This window comes from Phycodurus eques, chromosome 8, assembly GCF_024500275.1.
Source record: "Phycodurus eques isolate BA_2022a chromosome 8, UOR_Pequ_1.1, whole genome shotgun sequence".
In the NCBI taxonomy this organism is placed as follows: domain Eukaryota; kingdom Metazoa; phylum Chordata; class Actinopteri; order Syngnathiformes; family Syngnathidae; genus Phycodurus; species Phycodurus eques.
Window position 1 is genome coordinate 17,552,005 of NC_084532.1, and position 23,637 is coordinate 17,575,641.

Below are 23,637 nucleotides of genomic sequence, written 5' to 3' on the forward strand. Positions count from 1 at the left end.
GGGGAGCGATGATGAAGTGGCCGGGAGTGCAGAGCAACATCATAGATGGAGTAAACAGTCTACTGTACAGGATCGCAGACAGTCATTATGTGTTATTGAACCCGGGTCCTCAGAACTGTGAGGCAGATCTGCTCAACAGTTGTGCACCGTGCTGCTCAAAACGAACCACAAAGGTTTATTTTCTCAAAAAGTACATTTTTCTTCTTTTTTTTTTTTTTTTTTAATTATTAACATGTTTGCAACAGCACTGTTCTGATTAGCATGAAAGAAATCCAGGGAAAAGCATTTCTAATACTATATATCACAGGTGACCAGTAATGCTGGATTCGAGCAGGACCTCTCTCACACATTGACAGGGACGGCCAAGTCCTTGCTGTCAGGTTGCCATAGCAACTGTGCCAAAGTTGAATACCCAGACACATTCTCCAGACATTTCCCTGTGGGATAACATCCCCTTTGTCCTTTGCAACATTTATACAGCATGGAGGCATTTTTGCTCCTTTTAACACATCAACTGTAGAAAACATTTCCACCGTAAAAGCACAATTCCATCGAAAATGTCAACCTTTCCTCAAAGAAATTCCTTTTTTCGTGGGCTTCTAGTCATATACAGTCGTTTACAGAGGTAACAATTACCAAGTTTGCATGAGTAGCATGATACAAACGAACTACACAGCCTACCACGTGGGAAACACACGACTGAGTCAGAATGCATTCATTTGACAGAATCTGCAGTGCGTAATGAAAGCTAAAAGGTTATAAAAGAGGTTCTTACAGTCATTGTCACCAGTTGATTACTGGCCCCGCTAGATGAGTCTCAGGCACATTCCTTGAAGTGCTAAAGTTTGCTTATTATCACTCGTCATTAATAGAAGTAGCAAACGTATGCAAACGCGCCGTCCCGCAGTAAGTTAACGTGTTAATAAGTGAATGCTCAGTGCTGAATCGTGAACTCAAGCACTGAACGAATGGAGGAGCAAATCTTTTTAACGTAACGTATCATTTTAATGACTCTGGTGATTCAGTCGTCAGAAGAACTGTGGCTCCCTGCACTACCTTCAGTTTCTCCTAAAACAACTGAATTTTTATGTTGTGGCTTGGGAAGAATGTGAATTCATTCCGGTTGATTAGTCACACTCAATAAAGAATTACCATGTCCTTGAGAAATTATTAATATGTTTGATCAATTATGCTGATCGCGCTTCGTAACAGTATGCTTGGGGATGGTTGAATCGGCCTGTTAGATTCGAGACTGTACACCCAAACCAATTGTGCTTTGTGCTGCATTGTTTTGCAATATGTGTGGGTTTGCAACCTCTTGAAACTGAAACTGAGCAGGTGTCCTTCAGTGTGATGATTCACATGGAGCAGCACCTGACTTTTGTGTTAGACCCATCACGTCCGTCCATTAGCACCGGTGGTGCAGATAAAGAGTGGCCAACAAAACAAACATGAAGTCCAACTATCTTCTCGTTAATGACACATTATGGAGGCACAGCGAGGCTTGCAGAAGTCATCAACTTCATACATCATACAGTTCACACTTTTAGTTTACTGGTGGATAGATACTGTAACTCATTAATTTGCTACTACTTACAGTACCTTGTTCAAGGTCAAAGGGTAGGCGGAGCCTATCTCAGCTGACTTTGGGCAGAGTACACTCTGGACTGCTTGCCATTCAAACACAGGGCACATAAAGACGAACAACTAGAGTACTGTGTTGTCCTTTGGTCCTCCATTTTTTATTTGGGAGAAACAAACATTTCCATATGACATTTATTTATATCATTTTTTATCATTGTTAAAAATTTTAAATTAAAATGAACAGTGTTGCTTTTCCCATCATACCTTAGCATCTGCTTCTTGACCTAACTCCATGTATGCAGCCACACTGTGAAGCACTAGGAAGTGTCGTCTACTGCAGATCCTAAAAATCCACGTCTATTTTAAGATGCTTCATGAATTATGGGTGCAGAATTAAATGCGTCACTGGGAGGCCCGGCCCGGCTCCAACTGGTGCGTAATATTGTGCATGTACACTCACACATAACCTATATTAGCAGCACTCGAGGGTGTTGTAAGTGGAAGAAAAACCTAGACGATGGTTGAAGGTGTGGTATAGATGTCATATAATGCAAATCTTCATCGTGCAAATCCCTCTGAGCTCACCTGGCACCATTCTGTCATCTCAGCCAGGTTATCCAAGCACAGTCTCCTTGTAGAGGCTCAATTTAAGATGTACCATGACTTGTTAATATAGTTTGATTGCAATGATAAAGAATGTGAATTTACAGGGCCTGTAGCATTTCTCCAAGTCCCTTGTCTCTAAAAAACAACTCTATACTTCAAGCTTCGATTTTATTTCAAATCCATGGTCGTGAATGACAAATAGTGTTGTTCTTCAAATACTTCTGGAATTGTGTAATTTAAAAACAAAACCAAAAAAAAAACATTCTCAGTGGTATTAGACTAAACAGACCAAGTCTGCCTGACAGTCATCAGCCTTCTCAGCATCATCAAATAATTAGTTAGTGGGTGTCTTTTATTGTGGTGTGTATGTATGCGTCTGTCCCTCTGGGCAGGGCAGTAAGTGGAGTAATGACGGAACAGTGTGACTGGCTGCCAGCACTAACAAGAGTGGCCGGTTGGCACGTAGGCACTGGAAATGGCATCCTGCCATCCCCTTGCCTTATCACCCAACGTGTCTTTCCCTGCCGCTGAGTGGAATTTTGTTTTGCTTTGACTGCACTCACTGCAGCCTAATTGGTGGGTGGGTGCTGCCTAATCATCACCCCTTATCAGTGCATTGTAAGGGGCGGTTGGGCGGAGAGGAGCAGGTTGGAGGTTTGCATGGATGTGCGGGAAATGGCACAAGGCCTTGAGACAGGAGACGTGACAGATGCAACATGAGTCAAGGGAAGACCATATGTACAGATACAGTAAAATAAAAAGTCTGTTTACATACGTATTAGTTTAAGAACAGATCGCTAATGTGTAGAAATTATCAGTTTTGTTTTGTCGCAAACTATTATAGCTGGGCATGATAATTGGTTAAGAATTTAGTCGATTGTGTGGAACTAATTGTTAATTAATCATGTCTTGAAACACCTAAGGCAATATATGCATGCACCTCTAGGCTTCAGCCAGCAGTGGTGCTGTTGATTCAGTCGCAACTCGATTGTGGCGTAAAGAATTACGCCACTGTGTCAGCTTTGAGAAGTTGAATTAGCTTGTCAGCATACATCAGTTCGATAAAATATTTATATCAAAACAGGAATCCAAAACACAACAGAACATAATTGGTTAATTTTCACCGTAGTCGAAGAAAATCTGGTCAAATGCCCAACACGACAATATTTATAATGAAAATAATAAAATAACCATGAACTCGTTTGCGCTGTGCAAAGGATATGTTATGTGCCTCAATACTGTATACAGTAGATATCCATATGCAGTATATCTACAAAGATAGATAGATAGATAGATAGATAGATAGATAGATAGATAGATAGATAGATAGATAGATAGATAGATAGATAATCTGTCTTGAGCTACAGTGCGTTGGGGGAACCATGAATGCCAACATGTACTGTGACGTACTGAAGAAGAGCATAATCCCCTCCTTTCGGAAACTGGATCGCAGGGCGGTATTCCAACAGGATAACAACAGCAAACACACCTCCAAGACCACCATCACCTTGCTAAAGAAACTGAGGGTAAAGGTGATGGACTGACCAAGCATGTCTCCAGATCTAAAGGCTATTGAGCATCTGTGAAGGATGGAAAGCACATAGTCTCTTCACATCCACCAACTCCTTGATGTTGTCATGGAGGAGTGGAAGATGATTCCATTGGCAACCTGTGATGCACAGGTCAACTCTATGTCCAAGATAGTGCTGGAAAATAATGGTGGCCACACAAAATATTGACCTTTTGGGTACAATTTGAACATTTTCACTCAGGGGTGTACCCACTTTTGTTGCCAGTGGTTTACACATTAATGGTTGTCTGTTGAGTTATTTTAAACTGGGACAGTAAATTTACACTGTTATACAAGCTTTACGCTGACTACTTTACATTCTAGCAAAGTGTCATTGTTGCAGTGCTGTCCCATTTAAAAGTGAAATAAAGTAAGGGATAGTGAACTGATTTTTGTGAGATACTGTAGATGCAAATTGTGAAATGCACCTATCATCTTGTTGCGACCAGAAGAGTTCCATGACTTTGCTGATTAAGAAAGTTCTTGACTGCCACCCAGAGGTAAAAGGCTGTCATAAAAAAGTAACAAAAAATAGGGTACAGGTACAATGGGAATAATCTTGTTTTAAACACAGGGCCTGCTCGCACATGAGACGAGATTATCACATACTAAAGGCACCATGGCCTCAAGGGCAGCGTCAAAAAGCGTGTGGAAAATTCACCTTCAATAAAATTATATTAAAATGAATTATTACTACAAACTCCTAGTTTCGAGGGGAAATATTTCTACTATTAGGAAAGGAAAGGAAAGCGGATTACATTGAAATCAATATAATTAAACAAAAGAAAAGGCGGAAGGCGTACTCCGTACTTTGAAAGCAGCGTTCCTGCCCGGAGGATAAAAAGCGACGTACCCAACCACAGCAAACGGAATGTAAACAAACATACGATTCGAGTACTGAGTGGGACAAAGATACTTTCAAAGGAACTTCTACATCGCAACGCATTGTGCAGGACTGAATAATCTACACGAGCCCGAAATAAAACACTCTTTTCAGACGCAGACACTGTGCGTCACCTGCGTTGATTCAACTCTTGAGTGCCCGGGTTAGTTGCTGTTATCATTCTTCATTTATAATGGCGGTCGTTGTTTAAATTTAGATACATGAAAATAAAATGATTCCATGATTGAGAAAGAAATTATATATATATATATATATATATATATTGTGTGTGTCAAACATTTCATATCAAAGGACAACAAGAATATGTAAATACATTATTTCATGTTAAACCAAAAAGTTAAATAACAGTGACAGCCTCATTTGTTGATGCGAATTTGAAAAATTAGTGAATCTAACACTGGAGATTTATTTTATAGAAATTAAAACTGTGTGTATTAGGTTCTCTTACTACTTCCACTTATTTAGAATAACATATTTTCTCGTTTCTCTTTTTGTCGATTTTCCTCTAAATCCTAAATCTAATTCAAATGCCTATGCACTTAATGCATCTTATTGCTAGAGACAAATGTTGATGAACTGTCAAACTATTGAATGCTAAAATAAAATGAAACAAAAGGAAAATATTGCTTTGTTATTGAGTTCAAACCCAGATGAAATCTTCCGTCGATGAATCAATTTCTTTCGAGACGAAGCTACAGATACTTGTAATAACTCGACAACATATTCAAATTTAAAATGCCCAATTCATATTTTTACAAATGATAATATCAAATATTCCCTCATCTTTCTGATTGGTATATTGATCACTGTGTTGGGCTTGGGGCGAATTTATTGAAGTGGACCCAGAGAACTTTACAAACCTGTCAAAATGACCAGGAAGGAAAAAGAACATGGGAGACAGAGAGGTCAAGTTGTTACTACTTTTGACTTTTCCCATTAGATGAAGCATCATCATTTCATCACATGATTTGTTTGACTCTAACGATACAGTAATGAAATGAAGAAAATGTTCTATGTTACATTTTAAATCGCGTGACATTATCTTGAAAATTAAAGGCAATTTTAAATAATGATGCTATTTAACGTCTTTTGTATTTGTTTAAAATCTCACCTAGTTTTTTTTGTATTTTTTTCTAAATAAGGGCATTGCTTTTATCTACACTGTATTTTGTGTTCATCTTATACGCAGATGCCATTTAAGAAGTTTGAAGAGTGGTGTTTTTGTATTATTCTGTATTTTGTAGTACTATCAATTGTCATCATGAGATGGCGCCAAAACCATTCATCAGTTTGGTTGGTTAATTGGACTTGAATATTATCGACACATGCACTGACTGTATTATGTTGATTGTGTGGAAATATATTGCATGACCAGGCACATACAACAGCACATTGTTAGATACAGCTGTAATTAAAGAAAACATGTAAAATAGTTTTCTAAAGGCTCCCTTTATTGAAATATATCGTGCTTGTTGCTACTGAGTCAAAGTGACCGTTTGATGGCAGTAGAAGAAATTGTGTTTGGACAAAAGCAAGAGAAGAATTTATCAGCGAGAGAGAGAGAGAGATTATATTATTTATTTTGGACGATTTTAATTCACATTTCATGTTTACTGAGGCATGATAGAGACAATATTACATCCCAAATACTTGAAAAAGTTGGTTTGGCAAAATATGTCCGCGAGCGCTAATCGGGCCAATGTCGGGGCTAAAATCCTGTAGTCTGGATCTAGGCCTTTAATGGAAAAGGATGACGAGCTGTGGCGACCCCAACGGGACAAGCCAAAAGGAAAAGAAGATATCTTAGGGTTGGATATCGATTGCTGCTTTGATATATTAAATGTACATAGGCCTACATGTCAGAAATGTGGGATTCTCTGATGACCGTTATGGCAGCCGATTCCCACCATGCTACCCGCTATCTAGCCTTGAGGCTAATGTTAGGCAAAGTTTATACCGTTTTAGCTTAAGTAAACCAAAGCAAACAAACAGGGTGTTTGCTTTTCATGGCGGACTACCCATAGCCTACCCATCACGTGATAGAAAAGTGTATTGCGTTTCTTAATTTGCCACCTGTCCGTCATACTTAAATGTAGCCTGACATTTTGACCCCGCTCTCAAAATTGGCCACAACATATTAGGGCACACACAGAAGTGCCAGTCGCTCTGCTTGTTCTCGCCCAAGTGAAATGAGGAACAGAGAAAGGAAATGAAAAAACGCATAGAGCTGCTCTAGACACAGTGTGACTGAGCAGAGCAATTTTGTTCCGTTGTGTGTTCATATCATGGCAAAGTGTGTGTGCGCACGCGCTCAAAAAATGGGGGCGGTTACTGACTGAGTTCCCAATAGCAGTTAATCTCTGCCTGTGAGCAAATACTCAACGTTCACCACTGGGCAGGCACACTGCACAGACATAATCAGGTAGGCTGGAGTGTAGGGTTTTATGCACGTATTTATTTTGCACCGAATTTCTGTATTTACCCAGCGCGTGTGTATTTTCATCTTCTTTTTCCATTCTGTGTGTTTGCGCTACATTTCGTATTTTTTGGTTGTTGTCATTCGTCAAGGGAGAGCTTTGTAATGAGTCAGGCTGCAGGCCATGTGACTGCTCACAGGGCTGCAGGGATTGGCTTAGCCTCTATGACCTCATCAAGCTGCCTCTGCCCATCCCAGCATCTACTTCCCCCCGCCCCCCTTCCAATTCCTAACAGGCATGCACACCACCAACCCTCCTCCCCTCCCTCTCTACCTCCATCTCTCCGGCTTTCTGTCTTTGGTTCTTTTCCCCTCCAGTTAGCTTTTCCTCTCCTCTGAGCATCCTCTGCTGAATGTGTTGCTTAGAGCCGCAGTAGCAGCCGAGGCGGGCGCCACCGCAGCATCCCTGGATTAAAGCACGAGCTCTTATCTGCAGCTCGTCCGACCAGGCCCCCATCTCTCTCTCTCTCTCTCTCTCTCTCTCTCTCTCTCTCTCTCTCTCTCTCTCTTTGTATAGACGTCTCTCCCTCGCTCCCTCTTTGGCTGGTTGACAGGCGACTGCTGGGGGTGTTATAGGCTCACAGTTAGCCAGGGCGTTAGCCACACACATACACACACACACACACACACACACACACGACCGCTCTGCTGTCCATCAATTCCATCAATTTCTTCTTCTCATCTCTGCATCTGCCGCTTTTCAATTCAGGCTGCTCTGAGGTAGAGGAATGCAAATCTGCAACCATGATGGAAGGTAAGTTTCAATATTTTATTAACACGCTGCGCTCGTTTCTGTTGTGATTCAGGGTAATCCCCCTTGTATGTCCTTGTCCTGCACAGCTTCATCTGCCGCCAAGTGGATGTTGAGGAGGTTCAAATGTCAAAAACTGTCACGCTATTTTGAGTGCATACATTCCAATGACTTGAATGTTATTCCCAGGAAAAGGGTACATGCATAGCAATAGAAGCACAACGGTGACACTAATTGAACCCTGTATACCTTTTGTTTAGTTGAGTGTACGTCTTTGTACACAACAGCCCCCCTTTTCCCCACTACCCATCGTAAAGGATTATTTGGAGGTATTGTGCAGGAGGGCTTATGTGTCCAGCTGGCTGTCTTGTATAAATGATCTGTTTGCATATACAGTCTTATGTCTTTGGTCCTGTCCATGTTTAAATTACTCCATAGTTGTCATTTCAAGCATAGTGAAGACAATAAGAAATTAATGATAGCTTTACGACGCCAGTGTCAAACTGGTGGCCCGGGGGGCAGATCCAGTCCGCCATTTTATGTGGCCCGCGAAAGCAAATCAAAATTGCTCATTGTGATCTGGTGTAATACCATTGAGATATTTTCAAGCATTTTTTTTGTCACCAATCCCCCTTTGAAAAGAAATGTAATAGTTGAAAAACATGTTTTTATAGGTTTCTGATGTTAAAACTGGTTATGAAACAATGTGTTCCGTATACAGTATGTAATTACACAATATGAGGTAATCTTTCATTTGTATGGGTTGTGTTGGAAAATTTGACAGAAAAAGATTTGCCAAAACAGGGTTCACAGTCGTAGCGGCCCTCCGAGGGAAGTCATAACTACAATGTGGCCCGTGACAAAAATGAGTTTGAGACCCCTGCCTTAACCCTTAAGAAATGGTGGGTGCACTGCATGCCTTGTAAAACTGAAGGACTAATTTTGAGGACTTTAACATTTTAATATTGTGATGATGATGATGACCATAACAATGATGTGCAAACGTGAGCCAATTCACTGGGTGATAAAATAAAATTCCACATTCCTTAAAAACAGCATTCTTGTCTGGGAGTCAGCGTGAGACCCAGAAACCAAAACGTCCATCTGTAAAATATGTTTTAATCCTACACAGTCAGACAGACATGCTGATTTGTTAAGACTGGAGTGTGATGGCTCAGCAACTATAAAATAATAATGGCACGGCTGCCATCCAGCCATACATTTTCGAGCACGGAGTACACCCTGGACAGGTCTCCAGGCGACTATTTTCACTCACATTCACACCTGTGGGTAATTAAGTTTCTTAACATATGGTGCTGTTTTTGGAATGCGAGGAAACTGGAAGAGAAAACCCACAAAAGCATGAGAGGAACATGCAAACTCCACTTAAAAAGGCCGGAGTCAAGATTCAAATTGACAACTGTGATGCAGACGTGCTAATCAAATGCTCCACGGTGCTACTGAAATGCCCTCGGATCAAATATTTTTCGTCAAAGATATGTTGCATTTTTAATATAAAAACACAACTGACACAATTTTAAATTCAGATTACGAATCAGGTCATATAAAGCTCCCCTTCTCCTGCTGCTGTCCTTTCTTTGTCCAGATTTTTCACTAGCCAGACCAACTGTTAGGCAGCCAAGAAAAAAGAGTCTACAAACAACTTACATTTGCATGGCTAGCTCAGGCTTAGCATGGCCTATGTGATTGCAGGATTATAGTCAAGTGTTAAAATTGGAAGGTAATCCCTGTTAGCTTTGCTTTTTAAAGCTTCATGTCATGGCTTGTATAGGTAATACATGGAGTTGAAGAATCTAATGATTACTTTGTTAGTTTCAACACAGAAGCTAGTCTTCAACAGTTAATGTCATTGCCTGACAAGGCTACCGCTTTCCATTTTAACTTCTCAACAAAATATTTGGTAAATACAGGAATTATGTGTTAAAGTCCTTCCAAATAAACATTTCAATGAGTAACGTAACAATTAAGAAACATTTCAATTTTCAGTGTATACTGCAAGGTTTCAGACCTAAAAGTCTGTAAATTCTAGTTACTTGTGGACCAGGTACACAACAAGATTTGTCACTAACAATTTGTTCGACTGAACTGTAAACTTGAATAAACCCTTGATGCTGCAGAACACAGTTCAGGGAGGACATATACCGTATATTATAAGTGCTCAACTAAATTGCATTAGTGCTCCTTTACCCGTCTTTATATCAATCTAACATCACATTTACACTATATTACCAAGATATTCAGTTTTTATATCTGACAGCCTAAAAGTTATAGTTACATTATTATATTCGTAGACTGGCAAGAAAAGGCTATCAAATCGTCAAAATATTTCTTTCCTACTATGTTCAATTGACCCACAGTAATTCAGAGGGCCTCTGCAGCTACCATCTGGTTTCCCTGGCAACGGCCATGTGGCTAACTCATGAATGTTTTGGCAATGGGTTTGAGAAGAGACAGAGCTATATACATAATGCTGGTTGTTACTGTGTATTTTTTTTCCAAATACATTTTAATTCAAGTAGATAATGTGGTGAACGTCCGGTGGCATAAAAAGCAAATGAGAAGTTGGATGTTTTGACTTCAAGCAGTTACATACATAACTCATGGTAGATGGTGCATCAGAAACAACAATCAGTAACCAGTCTGCCAGCTAGGGGTGGGCGATATGGGCAAAAAAAAATAAAAAAATCTCTTTTTATTTTATTTTATGATAAAGAGAATTTGAGGATATCCTTAAAAACAATGGTGCAAATCTCTACTTACTTCCCAGGACATTTATTGATAGACACAGTGTTTCAGAACAACACCTCTTTGTTTATTTTGTAAAGTGCTACATACATTTACTGCAAAACATTGCACAAGAATATTGTATGCCAATATTTAACAATTAATAACTTCAAGTTATGTCCAAGCTGTATAGCAGAGAATATGCCAAATCTAGTTTGCACAATAGTATTTTAGTTAAACTTTTGTAACAAAACAAAAACAATTTAGAGGACATCTAAATGTAAACAGTAAAATATTTTAAATCAAATAGATTTTTGTTTGTCACAACAGCACACACTATCATACAAATTTGGCTAGAACACTGCAGAAAGAAAAGTAATTGATAGTGTTCTTTATGTCTTGCCAATGTTTACTTGCTTTGCCATATGGTACGTGTTTGTTATGGCTCAGCGAAGGTTTACTGAGTGTGTTGTGCGGAGTTATCTTTTCTTTAGCGGGAGTCGTGCTTTTTGGAAAGTGTTACATATTCCTCATACTCAAGGTTGGGAGGGTTCAGAAGTGTATTCCGATACAGTTACCAGTTACCTATCACAATGACAATATGTGACGTCATGACCGCAGAATCTTTTTTTATTCCCAGTGACAAGTTTAGCAGCTTGTAATAGTGTTTAAATGAGTAAAGCAGTGAGTGATCAGTGACGGGATAGTGAGATAGTTACTGACTGACGGAGAGGCCGTAGGGCTATGCTAGCTAGCTTCTCCATTAGCCTCACCAGCAGTCGAGATGAATTTGACTGAACAGTTTTATTTGACAGTGAACAGTTTTCTTTGCAAATGTTATTCAAAATGAATTTGAGAGCGATTGTTGTTTTGCTTGCCACTAAGTCACATGACTGAATCATGTCCGCTGATTCGGCGAATGAGGACTTTATGCACTTCCTCCTTTCTCTCTTCTTCCTATGCCGTCCATGCACCCGTTTGGTTGTTTTCTTTTCGAGACAGTATGAACACACGATAATGTAAAATTGCACATCATCAAAGCAACGTTCATGATTATATCGAAGGCAACATATATCGCCCACCCCTAGTTGAGATTAACTTAATTTATTAATTAATTGTTTCCACTGGCAAGAAATCCTTAACCATTTCATGCATCTTTTCCAATATGGTGGCTCAGGTCCAACAACATTTATACCTTGTGTAAACTCAACTCAATTATGTGACGAAGTCTAAGCAAGAAAACTGCTAACATACAGTAGGTCCTATAACTGCTTAGCTGTACAGATGGAAAACTAATATTTTATTTGCAATGTATCTAGGTTATAGCATGCTGACAACTCTTGCTGACATAAATAAGTATTCTTGAAGAGTGAAAGATCTCGTCTCTAGCCTTTTCTGAAAATAGAATGAGTGATCCGGATAGTTAAAGGACATGCTGAATCTTGACTACATCATCGAATGCATGATAGTCTGTGTTTACATGTGACCAAGTATAACACATAGAGGACAGCCTGCTGTTAAAAATGCAACAGTCGAATAGGTCCGCTGTGGTTTTGTGCTTGGCAATAAGTTGACAGAGAACCAGGATGGACTTTCTGAGACCCAAAAATAAGGAAGGGCACAGACTCAAGAGGGTAGACGGCAAAGGAGAAATTGTGTCAAAATGTTGTGGTTTATACTTGTTTGCACTTTGTTCGTTTATTCAGTGACAGTACAACCTTCCTGAATAGCATTTTGTTTTTAAAAACAGGCACACCCAGTTTCACTGACACACTTACATAATCGCACACAAGATTCAGGGCCAGATAAACAGGCATGCTTGTGTAATCCTGTGGCAGCCAGGGAGACAGGTTTATTCTCAAGGGACATCAAACTACTTCCTTCAATAAAATAGCCAAAGAGTGTCAGAGATTAATGCATTCAAAGTTTAATAGTTAACAACGATTTTGACTTTTTAGGGCTTTTTACATTCTGTGGTGTTCATGCGTCATCAAATTAGGTTAGGGCTGTAATAATTTACTATATACAGTATGTAATGGTTGTTGCTTAGTACTCATTGTCCTGGAACATTATTATTGTTAATGAAAAATATATTTTTAAAGTGACGTAGTGAAGTCATTTAATTATACTATACTGAACTAATTGATACAAGTTTAATCTGTTTAGCAAGTAATAATTCACCCTTTTCTCTTCCCCCCTTGTGTTACACAGCAAATTACAGTAGATGCCTGGCTACTCACAGATTTCTAATTGAAACACCTCTGTAGGCCCACAGCATCCAAAAGCCTACCACGTATTGTTTTTATAGAATTTTGAAAATAAGAGCTGTAAATGCTCCGCTTTGCGGTGAAATACAGTAGGAAATTCCAAGCGCTAAACAGTCACTGCATGTGAGGCACATACTATCACCTTAACGCGGTGACTTTAGAATGAGTTACAACACATATTAATATGTTAATGTATAGAATGTATTTAAAAAGTGTGGGAATTTAATTTCTGTCAAAATATAGAGAAATGCAATCCAGTATTTGCTGATTGAGGGGTTTCAAAGCCTTGCTCAAGGGCCCCTTAATAATGGATAAAGACAAGTATCTATCCAACAACTAGTTGCAGTTTCATTTGTCCACAGTGGGAACTGAACTGTGACCTTCCTGTTTCAAAGCCCAAGTCCTTTTCAACGTATCGGTGAAACTGATAGATGTGATACAGTAGTGTATGTAAACTAAAGGCCCTTAACTGCCATTTGATGTGGCATGTGAAAGGTGAAAAACAGTATAATTCTTTTAACATAAATTATGTGCTGCCTTTGAAGACCTTGCTATTGATGTTTTACACAACCCCAGCCAGTCTATTTTTTTTTTTTTTTTTTTTTTTTAAATCAAGGTTACGTCTGACTAATAACAATTAGAGATGCACAGTTTGGTGTATTTAAATACCAACATATGATGTATCCTTCTCATCTCAGTATGTCCTGTCATTTTATCCTGGTACATTTTCTATAAATAGATAAATTAACGCATAACTCAAGCATTTAATCCATCTTAATGCAATATGAGTGAATTACATGTTCTCTGTTTTCAATTACATGTTTGGTACCGTAATTTTTCGTGTATAATGTGCACACATGTATAATACGCATCCCCAAAGTTGACCTCAAAATTCTGGAAAACCCTTCTACCTATGTATAATGCATTTTTTTCAATGCATGATTTTGCTTCTATCCATATGATCAAAACATGAAGTAATATCTGTATTTGGTTAGTTTAAAAAAATATATATATATATTCTGAAGCTAAGCACTTTATTTGAACACGTTATTCTTTTTTTTATTTACTTGCTCTTATTTTGAAGTTCACAGCCCCACTTTTTAGTAAATTAGAAAACACAGTTGTGCTCATATGTTTGATTACCCAGGTAGAATTTGTAAGATGGGTACAATTCTTTAAAGAAAACATGAAGGACCAAGTTGAAACACATTTAATTTTATTTTAATGGGATTCAAATTAAACAGTCAAGCATTTCAGAAAAGCATTATCATTAAACAAAACCAAAAAGAAATTAATGATTTTTGTTCAGTCATCAGTCATATTTAAAAAAAAAAAAAAAAAAAAAAAAAAAAAAAAAAAATTTCACAAATTCTGCCAGAGTATGTAAACTTAAAAGCACAATTGTACATATATGCAGTCATACGTACCTCTGTCATATTGGAATGAAAGTGTAAGCTACACTCTTTTTTATAACCACTAGGTGACGTTGGTATTTTGGAATGAAAGTGTACAGCTTTTTAATAACCATGAGATGGCGGCATACATTTATAAAATGTGAAAGTTTTTTTCCGTATGCCCCTATACTTATGTATAATGCGCACTATTGACTTTTGACAATTTTTTGGGGGGGGAAAGTGCACATTTAGCACGAGAAATTACGGTACATATGAACTCTTTCGACTTGAGTAACATAACCATCAGAAACAACTTCGATAATCATTTCCAGATTTATATATTTTTACAAATCGTAATTTCAACATAGGCCGCCATTGTTTTTTTTCATCGCAGTGCATTCTGGGTAGTGACGTCAAATGGGGATGTGCCTGACGCCCGGAGATTTTAGCAGTAACCACAATAGCAACCCCTAGCAGCGATGAACACTGTTCAACCATTTCAGTTTCAAAGAAACATAAGTTGGTCGTATTCAGTGGTGTATTTGTAACTACTGCTAAAGTGGGCTGATCAAGGTACGTGGCCAGCGCCTCCTGTCTTTTGCTTCTTTTTGCTCGGTTTTCGCAGATCACAAGCAGCCGTTTAGGCTCCTTGTGAGGAAAGAATAAAAAGAAAGAATCTGGACTGAAGTGACGAGAACACAGCCGCGGATCTTTTGGCAGCTCATCTCTTCCGACCGCATCCTCCCACTGTTTCCTCAACTTTCTCTCTTTGGGAAAGCTATGAATGCTTACCTCCTTTTTTGCATTGCGTCCTGATTGGAAATTGCATCCAAAAGCGGCGCGGTATGGTATTTTTAACTCTTTTCGCTGACGATAAAAGTTGTTCGCAAGTGGCTAGCTTAGCACCCCAGAGAGCAGCAACGTAACAATTTTTCAACAGCCATTCTAAGTCATCATTCGCAGAATGCTTTGCGCACACTAAAACATGGCGGCGAGTTTTTACATAATCCCGATAACACACAAACCATATTGTCAGAGTGCTGATAGGGAGAAGGTAAACAAATAAAATCTGGGCTTGATCGTTGAGTCCCTTCCTTGTTCTGTTTGTTTATTTGTTTGTTTGTTTGTTTGTTTTATAAGGTCATGTGACAGAATGGGGGTATTCAGCAATTAAAAAACAAATAAAAGGGGTTATAGCTATAGACAAATTGCCGTAATAATCATAACCTCCACTTTTTAGGGAAGAATTATATTTGTGGGAATTTTCTCCATTCATCCAGGCTCATATTTGTGTTTGATGAGTGCCCATGGATTACAAACTCAATTGCATTTCTATGACAGTCAAAAAGTGTCCAGAAAATATCTTAAGACTATTTGACTAAGAGGCAGAGTAATTGATAAAAGTGATCTCAAAGGTTTGTGCAATGTAAAAAGATCCCCTCCTTACGTCCCACTCAAAACTTACGTAATTGTGAACCTAGTAATAGTGGCATCTCACTTGTTCTCTGGAATACTGCTTTTTAATTTCTCTTACTACATTTTACCTAGAATCTTCCTAATCGACAACATACTGTAGTTTTACCAACACTAACTCATACTGCTCTAACAGTAAAAAAAATTCTTGCTTCTGTCCATTTCCTTTGTCATTTTTTAATTTTATTTCATTTGTTTTGGTGAGGTGATGAGTGTGAGCAGGAACCCTATGTTTTCAAAGTGTATGGCTTTAGAGGCGGTTCCAATGCAAACAGATGTCAGTTTCAATCAACAGAGGATGGACCAGCACAATTTTGCAAAAACACAGCAACAGGAAGCAACTGTAGTTGGGTCCAGAAATAATGTGGTCAAAATACATGTGAGGACAGAGTTAGTTATTTTACAGTAGCTAAACCCATTGTTTTGAACAACATGTGGTTAATGTCGAAAGTCTCTGACCACGTATGATACACAGACTTCCTGAGTGTAAAGGTTCAATTGTTTGCAGTTTACTTTATGTCTCTAATTAGGTAAAGACGTGCAATTCAGTGTCGCTGACATTATAAATCTTTAAAAAATAAAAAACTCTTGATGAATAGAATATGTGAACATTTATTTATTCATGACATCACTGTACATGATCTAATCATGTATAAAAACTGCAGAACACATTTTCAAATGTAATCTCACGTACACATTCATTTACACGAGCTCTCCATCTATACTGCATAGTGTCAAGCAAAGCAACTGTTCTTGCTTTTCAGACTTTTATGGCTATTGTAAACACTGTCAATTATAGTTGTAAGGAGGGGAGAGTAGTGTTTTTGATTTTGGAGAGCTGGTGTAGCAGCAGTTTATCTGTGACAAAGCTTGTTTGTTGCTTGAGTCTTTGCTGCTATATGGTGAGTTTCAACTAGTGAAAAAACATCGGCTAAGTTGACCACAAAATTTGGTCGATGCAAAAAATTCTGCCTCGAGCCAATAAAAAGTAATAATCCAAGTATGTTTGTGCTGCCCAGAACCATTTGGCCACTGTCCATGTTTACTGCACGGTCATTTGTTGCAGACAGATACAATTGGGCCAGTGGGAAAACAAGTGATTTTTTTAAGACACTATTAGATGTTTTTGGCTGCTCAAGTAGGCCGACTCGACAAAATACAGTATCTATAGGATAATTTATTCAAAAAGATTCGATAGTGACAGCCTACTTTCAACAACAAGAAATAGTGGTTCAAGACATTTTATTCTTTAAGCAGGGTTCAACATTAACAGTGGCCGATGGCCTGGGGCCAGTATGCCTAAAAAAAGTCCTTTTCACCCAAGTCACAACTGGAGGCGATGACACAATGCTAATTAATTCTATCCGCTCCTCTAACATCTTGCTCGGTATTTGATTTTTTTGTATATTTAGTGAATGCCCGATTAATTTCCCTTGATGGCGCACAGAGAATGATGCCACAGGAATGACGCATTGTACCTAGTAATGGGCGGAGTGTGGCCCCTTGACTTCTGTGAAAAGCTCACTAAATATTAGTTTGCGTTTCTGTAGCAGAAAATAATCATACAATAATTACTGTGTAAATAAAAACATAAAAAAAAAATGCCACGAATGAAGAAAAACCTCTTTCCGGGGACCCCTTAGCTGCATGTTAAATACACGCACCGAACAGTGCATGCACAAACGTAGCAATAATACGGGATGACTCACTCGGTCTGCATTTTACTACCTGGGATTTTCTGTCTGATTTCTTCATCACTGATGCAGACATGCATCGATGATGAAAGAAAACATTAAAATTCGTCTGCTGCGACCAATATCCATGCATCTTCCCGAGGACCCAATAGCTTCCCAACAAGGTGCCTGATGTAATATAAAAAACTTTCAGCAAAGTCCGAGCAAGACATGCACAAAACGTAGCATCATAGTGAATTTTCAACAATTACCTCTTTTAAAGACTTTTTTCCCTACTGGCTGTCCTTTAAAACAGAATAAAAATGTTGGAGAATGTTGTAGAATCATCACGTACAAGGGGCCCCCTACGACAGATCGAAGCTAAGGTTTCTGATGTTGTAATACTGAATTCCAGCCTAGGGGGTGACAGAATTTAGGGATTATAGCTTTAACATATCTAGTATAGTACATTCTAACTAGTAATAGTAGGGTATATTAAAATGTACTTATTAAAAAAACAGGTTACCTTTTGTACGCGGTGGAGCTGCTCATCCAGCTGTAGTCCACATTTGGGTGTTTTCTATTTAGATGTTGGATCATCGTAGAATTTTTGCTGTCGTATGCCAGCTTCTCTTTGCAGTAATTGAATAAGACTTTATTTTTGCCCTTTTTTTTCATTTAAAATGATGATCCCACACTTTTGGCATCATGCCGTTTTGGGTAATCTGCTGAGCACCTATTATTCTAATACTGTGTGCATCTGCAAGAAATGTGAAAAACATGAACGGTGGCGCAAACATGGTTCTGGCAGAGCTTTTTACACCATTATGTAAAAAGCAAAATGACATTGTTACACATAGGAATTTAATTCCCTTCTTGTGGGGTGTTCAAAAATTGCAGTGTAACCTTGACTGATTACATTTATTTAAGTTTTCATAATGGTCCGCAGGGGAGATGGTATGTCTGCTGTCTCATTCTCCCAACAGCTCTCAACTGGGTGACTCATTGACTCATCTGATTTCATTTGTAGATATCAGCTTCTCCAAAGAACAGCAGAAACACATTTGATCAGCAGTGAGGAAAAGAAAAAGAAAAGGAATCATGGGAGTAAAATGAAGTTTAAGTTGTATAATAAGCAGAATAAGCAGTGTTTCCCACAAGACCGGAATCTAGCTGCCGTGGTGGGTATCCGGCAGCTTTGTGTGTAGTAAAAAAAGTATTGGGAATGAATGCAATGTTGTATTCTCTTTGAGCCATTGTTATGTCACTATGAGTCAGAAAATTGGGGGTGATGATTAGAAGATAACGATTAGGAAATGTAGAACTAGATATGAGCTCGCAGCATAATTTGCTTCTGCTTATAATTTAATGTTTAAAATTGATTGGAACTTTGTCACGTATAAATGCAGCCACTTTTCATATTTGCATTGATGTAGCGCTGTCAGCATGCTCAGTCTCAATAAGGGGAACAGACGGTCCAATGTAAAATGCCTAAAGGTAATACATATCATTTTGTGGTTTTGATGCATTATTAATTTTCATAATTATGAATTTTATCACTTAGGCCCCAAAATACATCTAAGTTTTACCAATATGAACTGTTAAGAAATATGTGTGGGTTAATTGATTACGACAGAGAGAGGAGTTAGTCATTTGTGTTTCATGTTCACTTTTTTGTTTAATTCAGTGGTGATTTGTATGCTCTGCCGCTGCTATGATGTCAAACTTTCTTACTGAGGTCACGCTCACGCTGCTGATATGCGGATCTGCCACCTAAGCAAACTGTGCTGTTTTGTGCAACCTTCATTACAGTCCCGATGCGATCGATTTAATGCCCTGAGAACTTCCATCCATCCATTTTCTGAGCCGCTTATTCTCACAAGGGTCGCGGGCGTGCTGGAACCTATCCCAGCTATCATTGGGCAGGAGGCGGGGTACACCCTGAACTGGTTGCCAGCCAATCGTAGGGCACATACAAACTAACAACCATTCGCACTCACATTCACACCTACGAGCAATTTAGAGTTGTCCATTAACCTACCATGCATGTTTTTGGGATGTGAGAGGAAACTGGAGTGCCCGGCGTAATCCCACGCAGGCACGGGGAGAACATGCAAACTCCACACAGGCGTGGCCGGGGATTGAACCCCGGTCCTCAGAACTGTGAGGCAGACGCTCTAACCAGTCGTTGCCGCCCTCTGAGAACTTCATTGCAGTAAAATTACACATTATAAAAAATGCAATTTCTGAGAAACATATTTTCTGATGGGGAAAAAGGGAGGCATCTAGAAACCTTTCTATTTATGTTGAGACATTGAAGTGGACGATACACCAGTCAAATAATTGAGAGATGTGGTCTTTGTTAGAGTAAGGTTTACTATTTAAGGAAATGCAGTGTGTGGGTGTGTTGGTGTATGCAGCTGTTTTATATTCAGACACAATGTCCTCTATTTTGCTTCACATTAATGCTGCAATTTTCTTGCAACGTCCCCGTTTGATGTCGGACCACTACTGGCATTTAAAATAATCAACATTACCAAAACAACAATAGGCCTGTTTCAGTGATATCGTTCACCATTTATTCATCTTGATTTTGTCATAAGAAACCCATTCTGCACTCTATTCTTTGAGTTTTATCATTTTATATTGCATTTTTGTCAAGCAACAAGAAAATAGTTTGCATGGTTTAAATTAGGGCTGTCCCGATCTGATCTTTGAGATCAGAAATCGGTCCAATGTCAGCAAAAAAAATTAGTATCGGATCGGATCACATTGGATCTAAAAGCTCAAATTTTACCACTCTTATACAAGTGGTCCATTCCATGCTCCGCTCCAGCACTTTCATCCAGCAGCGCACGGACGGCATGGAGATCCCACGCAATCATAACAACAGGTTGCTAAGGTGCTAACATAGTAGCAAGGAGTAAGAGTGAATGTTGTTTGCTTAGTCGTTTATTGACACTCCAGTTTAAGTTCTCTGTAAAAAAAATAAAATACAATAAAATAATTATACCTATGTAATGTTCAGACACATCACAGCTTTCGTTTCTTTCTTCGTTTTTGTTCAGAAAAATCGGTAGCTCAAAGCTAACACACAATGAAATGAAATGAATGAAAAACACCATTGACGAGCTAACGAAGATTAGCATTGAACCTGCAGCACACATCTCTCAAAATATTGAATATTGGTACACAAATGCTGTATAACCACATACAAATAGGCAATAGAACAATACTCTCTGGCATACATTCTTCAAACTCTGTGAAAAACGCGTTATAATAACAATATTCGCTCATGACTTCTACTTGCTCTGTTACTGCAAGTGTATCCAATTGCATGAAGCACACTTCCCCTCAGAGGCCATAATGTGCACAGCAGGAACAGCGATTGTCAATAAAACTAAACTCCTGTTGCATGAAGAAGTTCAAAAGTGTATTGCCTCACATGTGGAGAAAGTAAATGGTGTTCCCACCATATACTGACAGTAAAAACATAACTGAATTGAACTTTATTTTGCACTTTAAAGTATAATTTGTATTTATTTATTGAGATTATTTTTCATGGTTTTCTGATTTATTTTTATTTAATCTATTCAAATGTAGGGTATGTCTATGTTTAAGTTAAGCAGTGGTTATGTTCCAATTTAAATATGTATTTTGTTATTGGTTTTACTAGTCCCTTCCCATGGGCTCACCACCTGTGGGAGGGGCCATAGGGGTCGGGTGCAGTGTGAGCTGGGCGGTGGCCGAAGGCGGGGACCTTGGCGATCCGATCCCCGGCTACAGAAGCTGGCTCTAGGGACGTGGAATGTCACCTCTCTGGCAGGGAAGGAGCCCGAGCTGGTGTGTGAGGTCGAGAAGTTCCGACGAGATATAGTCGGACTCGCCTCCACACACAGCTTGGGCTCTGGTACCAGTCCTCTCGAGAGGGGTTGGACTCTCTTCCACTCTGGAGTTGCCCACGGTGAAAAGCGCCGAGCAGGTGTGGGTATACTTATTGCCCCCCGGCTCGGCGCCTGTACGTTGGGGTTCACCCCGGTGGACGAGAGGGTAGCCTCCCTCCGCCTTTGGGTGGGGGGACGGGTCCTGACTGTTGTTTGTGCCTATGCACCAAACAACAGTTTACCCACCCTTTTTGGAGTCCTTGGAGGGGGTGCTGGAGAGCGCTCCCGCTGGGGACTCCATTGTTCTGTTGGGGGACTTCACTGCTCACGTGGGCAATGACAGTGAGACCTGGAAGGGCGTGATTGGGAGAAACGGCCCCCCCCGATCAGAACCCGAGCGGTGTTCTGTTATTGGACTTCTGTCCTCGTCACGGATTGTCCATAACGAACACCATGTTCAAGCATAAGGGTGTCCACACGTGCACTTGGCACCAGGACACCCTAGGTCGCAGTTCGATGATCGACTTTGTGGTCGTGTCATCGGACTTGCGGCCGCACATCTTGGACACTCGGGTGAAGAGAGGGGCGGAGCTGTCAACTGATCACCACCTGGTGGTGAGTTGGCTTCGATGGTGGGGGAAGATGCCGGTCCGACGTGGCAGGCCCAAACGTATTGTGAGAGTCTGCTGGGAACGTCTGGCAGAATCCCCTGTCAGGAGGAGTTTCAACTCCCACCTCCGACAGAACTTTGCTCATGTTCCGGGGGAGGCGGGGGACATCGAGTCCGAATGGACCATGTTCCACGCCTCCATTGCTGAGGCGGCCGACCGGAGCTGTGGCCGTAAGGCGGTTAGTGCCTGTCGTGGCGGCAATCCCCAAACCCGTTGGTGGACACCAACGGTGAGGGATGCCGTCAAGCTGAAGAAGGAGTCCTATTGGGCCTTTTTGGCCTGTGGGACTCCTGAGGCAGCTGATGGGTACCGGCTGGCCAAGCGGAATGGAGCTCTGGTGGTCGCTGAAGCAAAAACTCGGGTATGGGAGGAGTTCGGTGAGGCCATGGAGAAAGACTTCCGGACGGCTTCGAGGAAATTCTGATCCACCATCCGACGTCTCAGGAGAGGAAAGCAGTGCACCACCAACACTGTGTATAGTGGGGATGGGGCGCTGCTGACCTCGACTCGGGACGTTGTGAGTCGGTGGGGAGAATACTTCGAAGACCTTCTCAATTCCACCGACACGCCTTCCCATGAGGAAGCAGAGTGTGGATTCTCTGAGGCGGGCTCTCCTATCTCTGGATTTGAGGTCACCGAGGTAGTTAAAAAGCTCCTCGGTGGCAGGGCCCCGGGGGTGGATGAGATTCTCCCGGAGTTCCTAAAGGCTCTGGATGTTGTGGGGCTGTCCTGGTTGACACGCCTCTGCAACATCGTGTGGACATCGGGGACAGTGCCTCTGGATTGGCAGACTGGGGTGGTGGTCGCCCTTTTTAAGAAGGGGGACCGGAGGGTGTGTTCCATCTACAGGAGGATCACACTGCTCAGCCTCCCTGGTAAGGTCTATTCAGGGGTGCTGGAGAGGAGGGTCCATCGGGAAGTCGAATCTCAGATTCAGGAGGAGCAGTGTGGTTTTCGTCCTGGCCGTGGAACAGTGGACCAGCTCTACACCCTCGGCAGGGTCCTCGAGGGTGCATGGGAGTTTGCCCAACCAGTCTACATGTGTTTTGTGGACTTGGAGAAGGCGTTCAACCGTGTCCCTCGGGGAGTCCTGTGGAGGGTGCTTCGGGATTATGGGGTACCGAACCCCCTGATACGGGCTGTTCGGTCCCTGTATGACCGGAGTCAGAGTTTGGTCCGCATATCCGGAAGTAAGTCGAACTCGTTCCCGGTGAGGGTTGGACTCCGCCAAGGCTGCCCTTTGTCGCCTATTCTCTTCATAACTTTTATGGATAGAATTTCTAGGCGCAGCCAAGGTGTAGAGGGGGTCCGGTTTGGTGGCCTCAGTATTGCATCTCTGCTTTTTGCTGATGATGTGGTTGTGTTGGCTTCATCAAGCCGTGAGCTCCAACTCTCACTGGAGCAGTTCACAGCCGAGTGTGAAGCGGCTGGGATGAGAATCAGCACCTCCAAATCTGAGACCATGGTCCTCAGTCGGAAAAGGGTGGCATGCCCTCTCCAGGTCGGGGATGAGATCCTGCCCCAAGTGGAGGAGTTCAAGTATCTTGGGGTCTTGTTCACGAGTGTGGGAAGAATGGAACGGGAGATCGACAGGTGGATCGGTGCAGCGTCTGCAGTGATGCGGACTTTGTATCGGTCC

The 23,637-nt window shown here is 40.7% G+C and overlaps 1 protein-coding gene across 1 annotated transcript in view; it reads left to right on the top strand.

Moving 5' to 3' along the window:
- The first annotated feature begins 7,033 nt into the window (after nt 1–7,033).
- Nucleotides 7,034–23,637, top strand: part of sgip1a (SH3GL interacting endocytic adaptor 1a) — a 54,089-nt gene continuing 37,485 nt past the window's right edge. The window contains exons 1-2 of the mRNA XM_061684587.1: nt 7,034–7,086; nt 7,233–7,894. Coding sequence (XP_061540571.1) covers nt 7,885–7,894 — 10 coding nt within the window. The 5' untranslated portion in view covers nt 7,034–7,086; nt 7,233–7,884. The remainder of the gene's footprint in view (nt 7,087–7,232; nt 7,895–23,637) is intronic.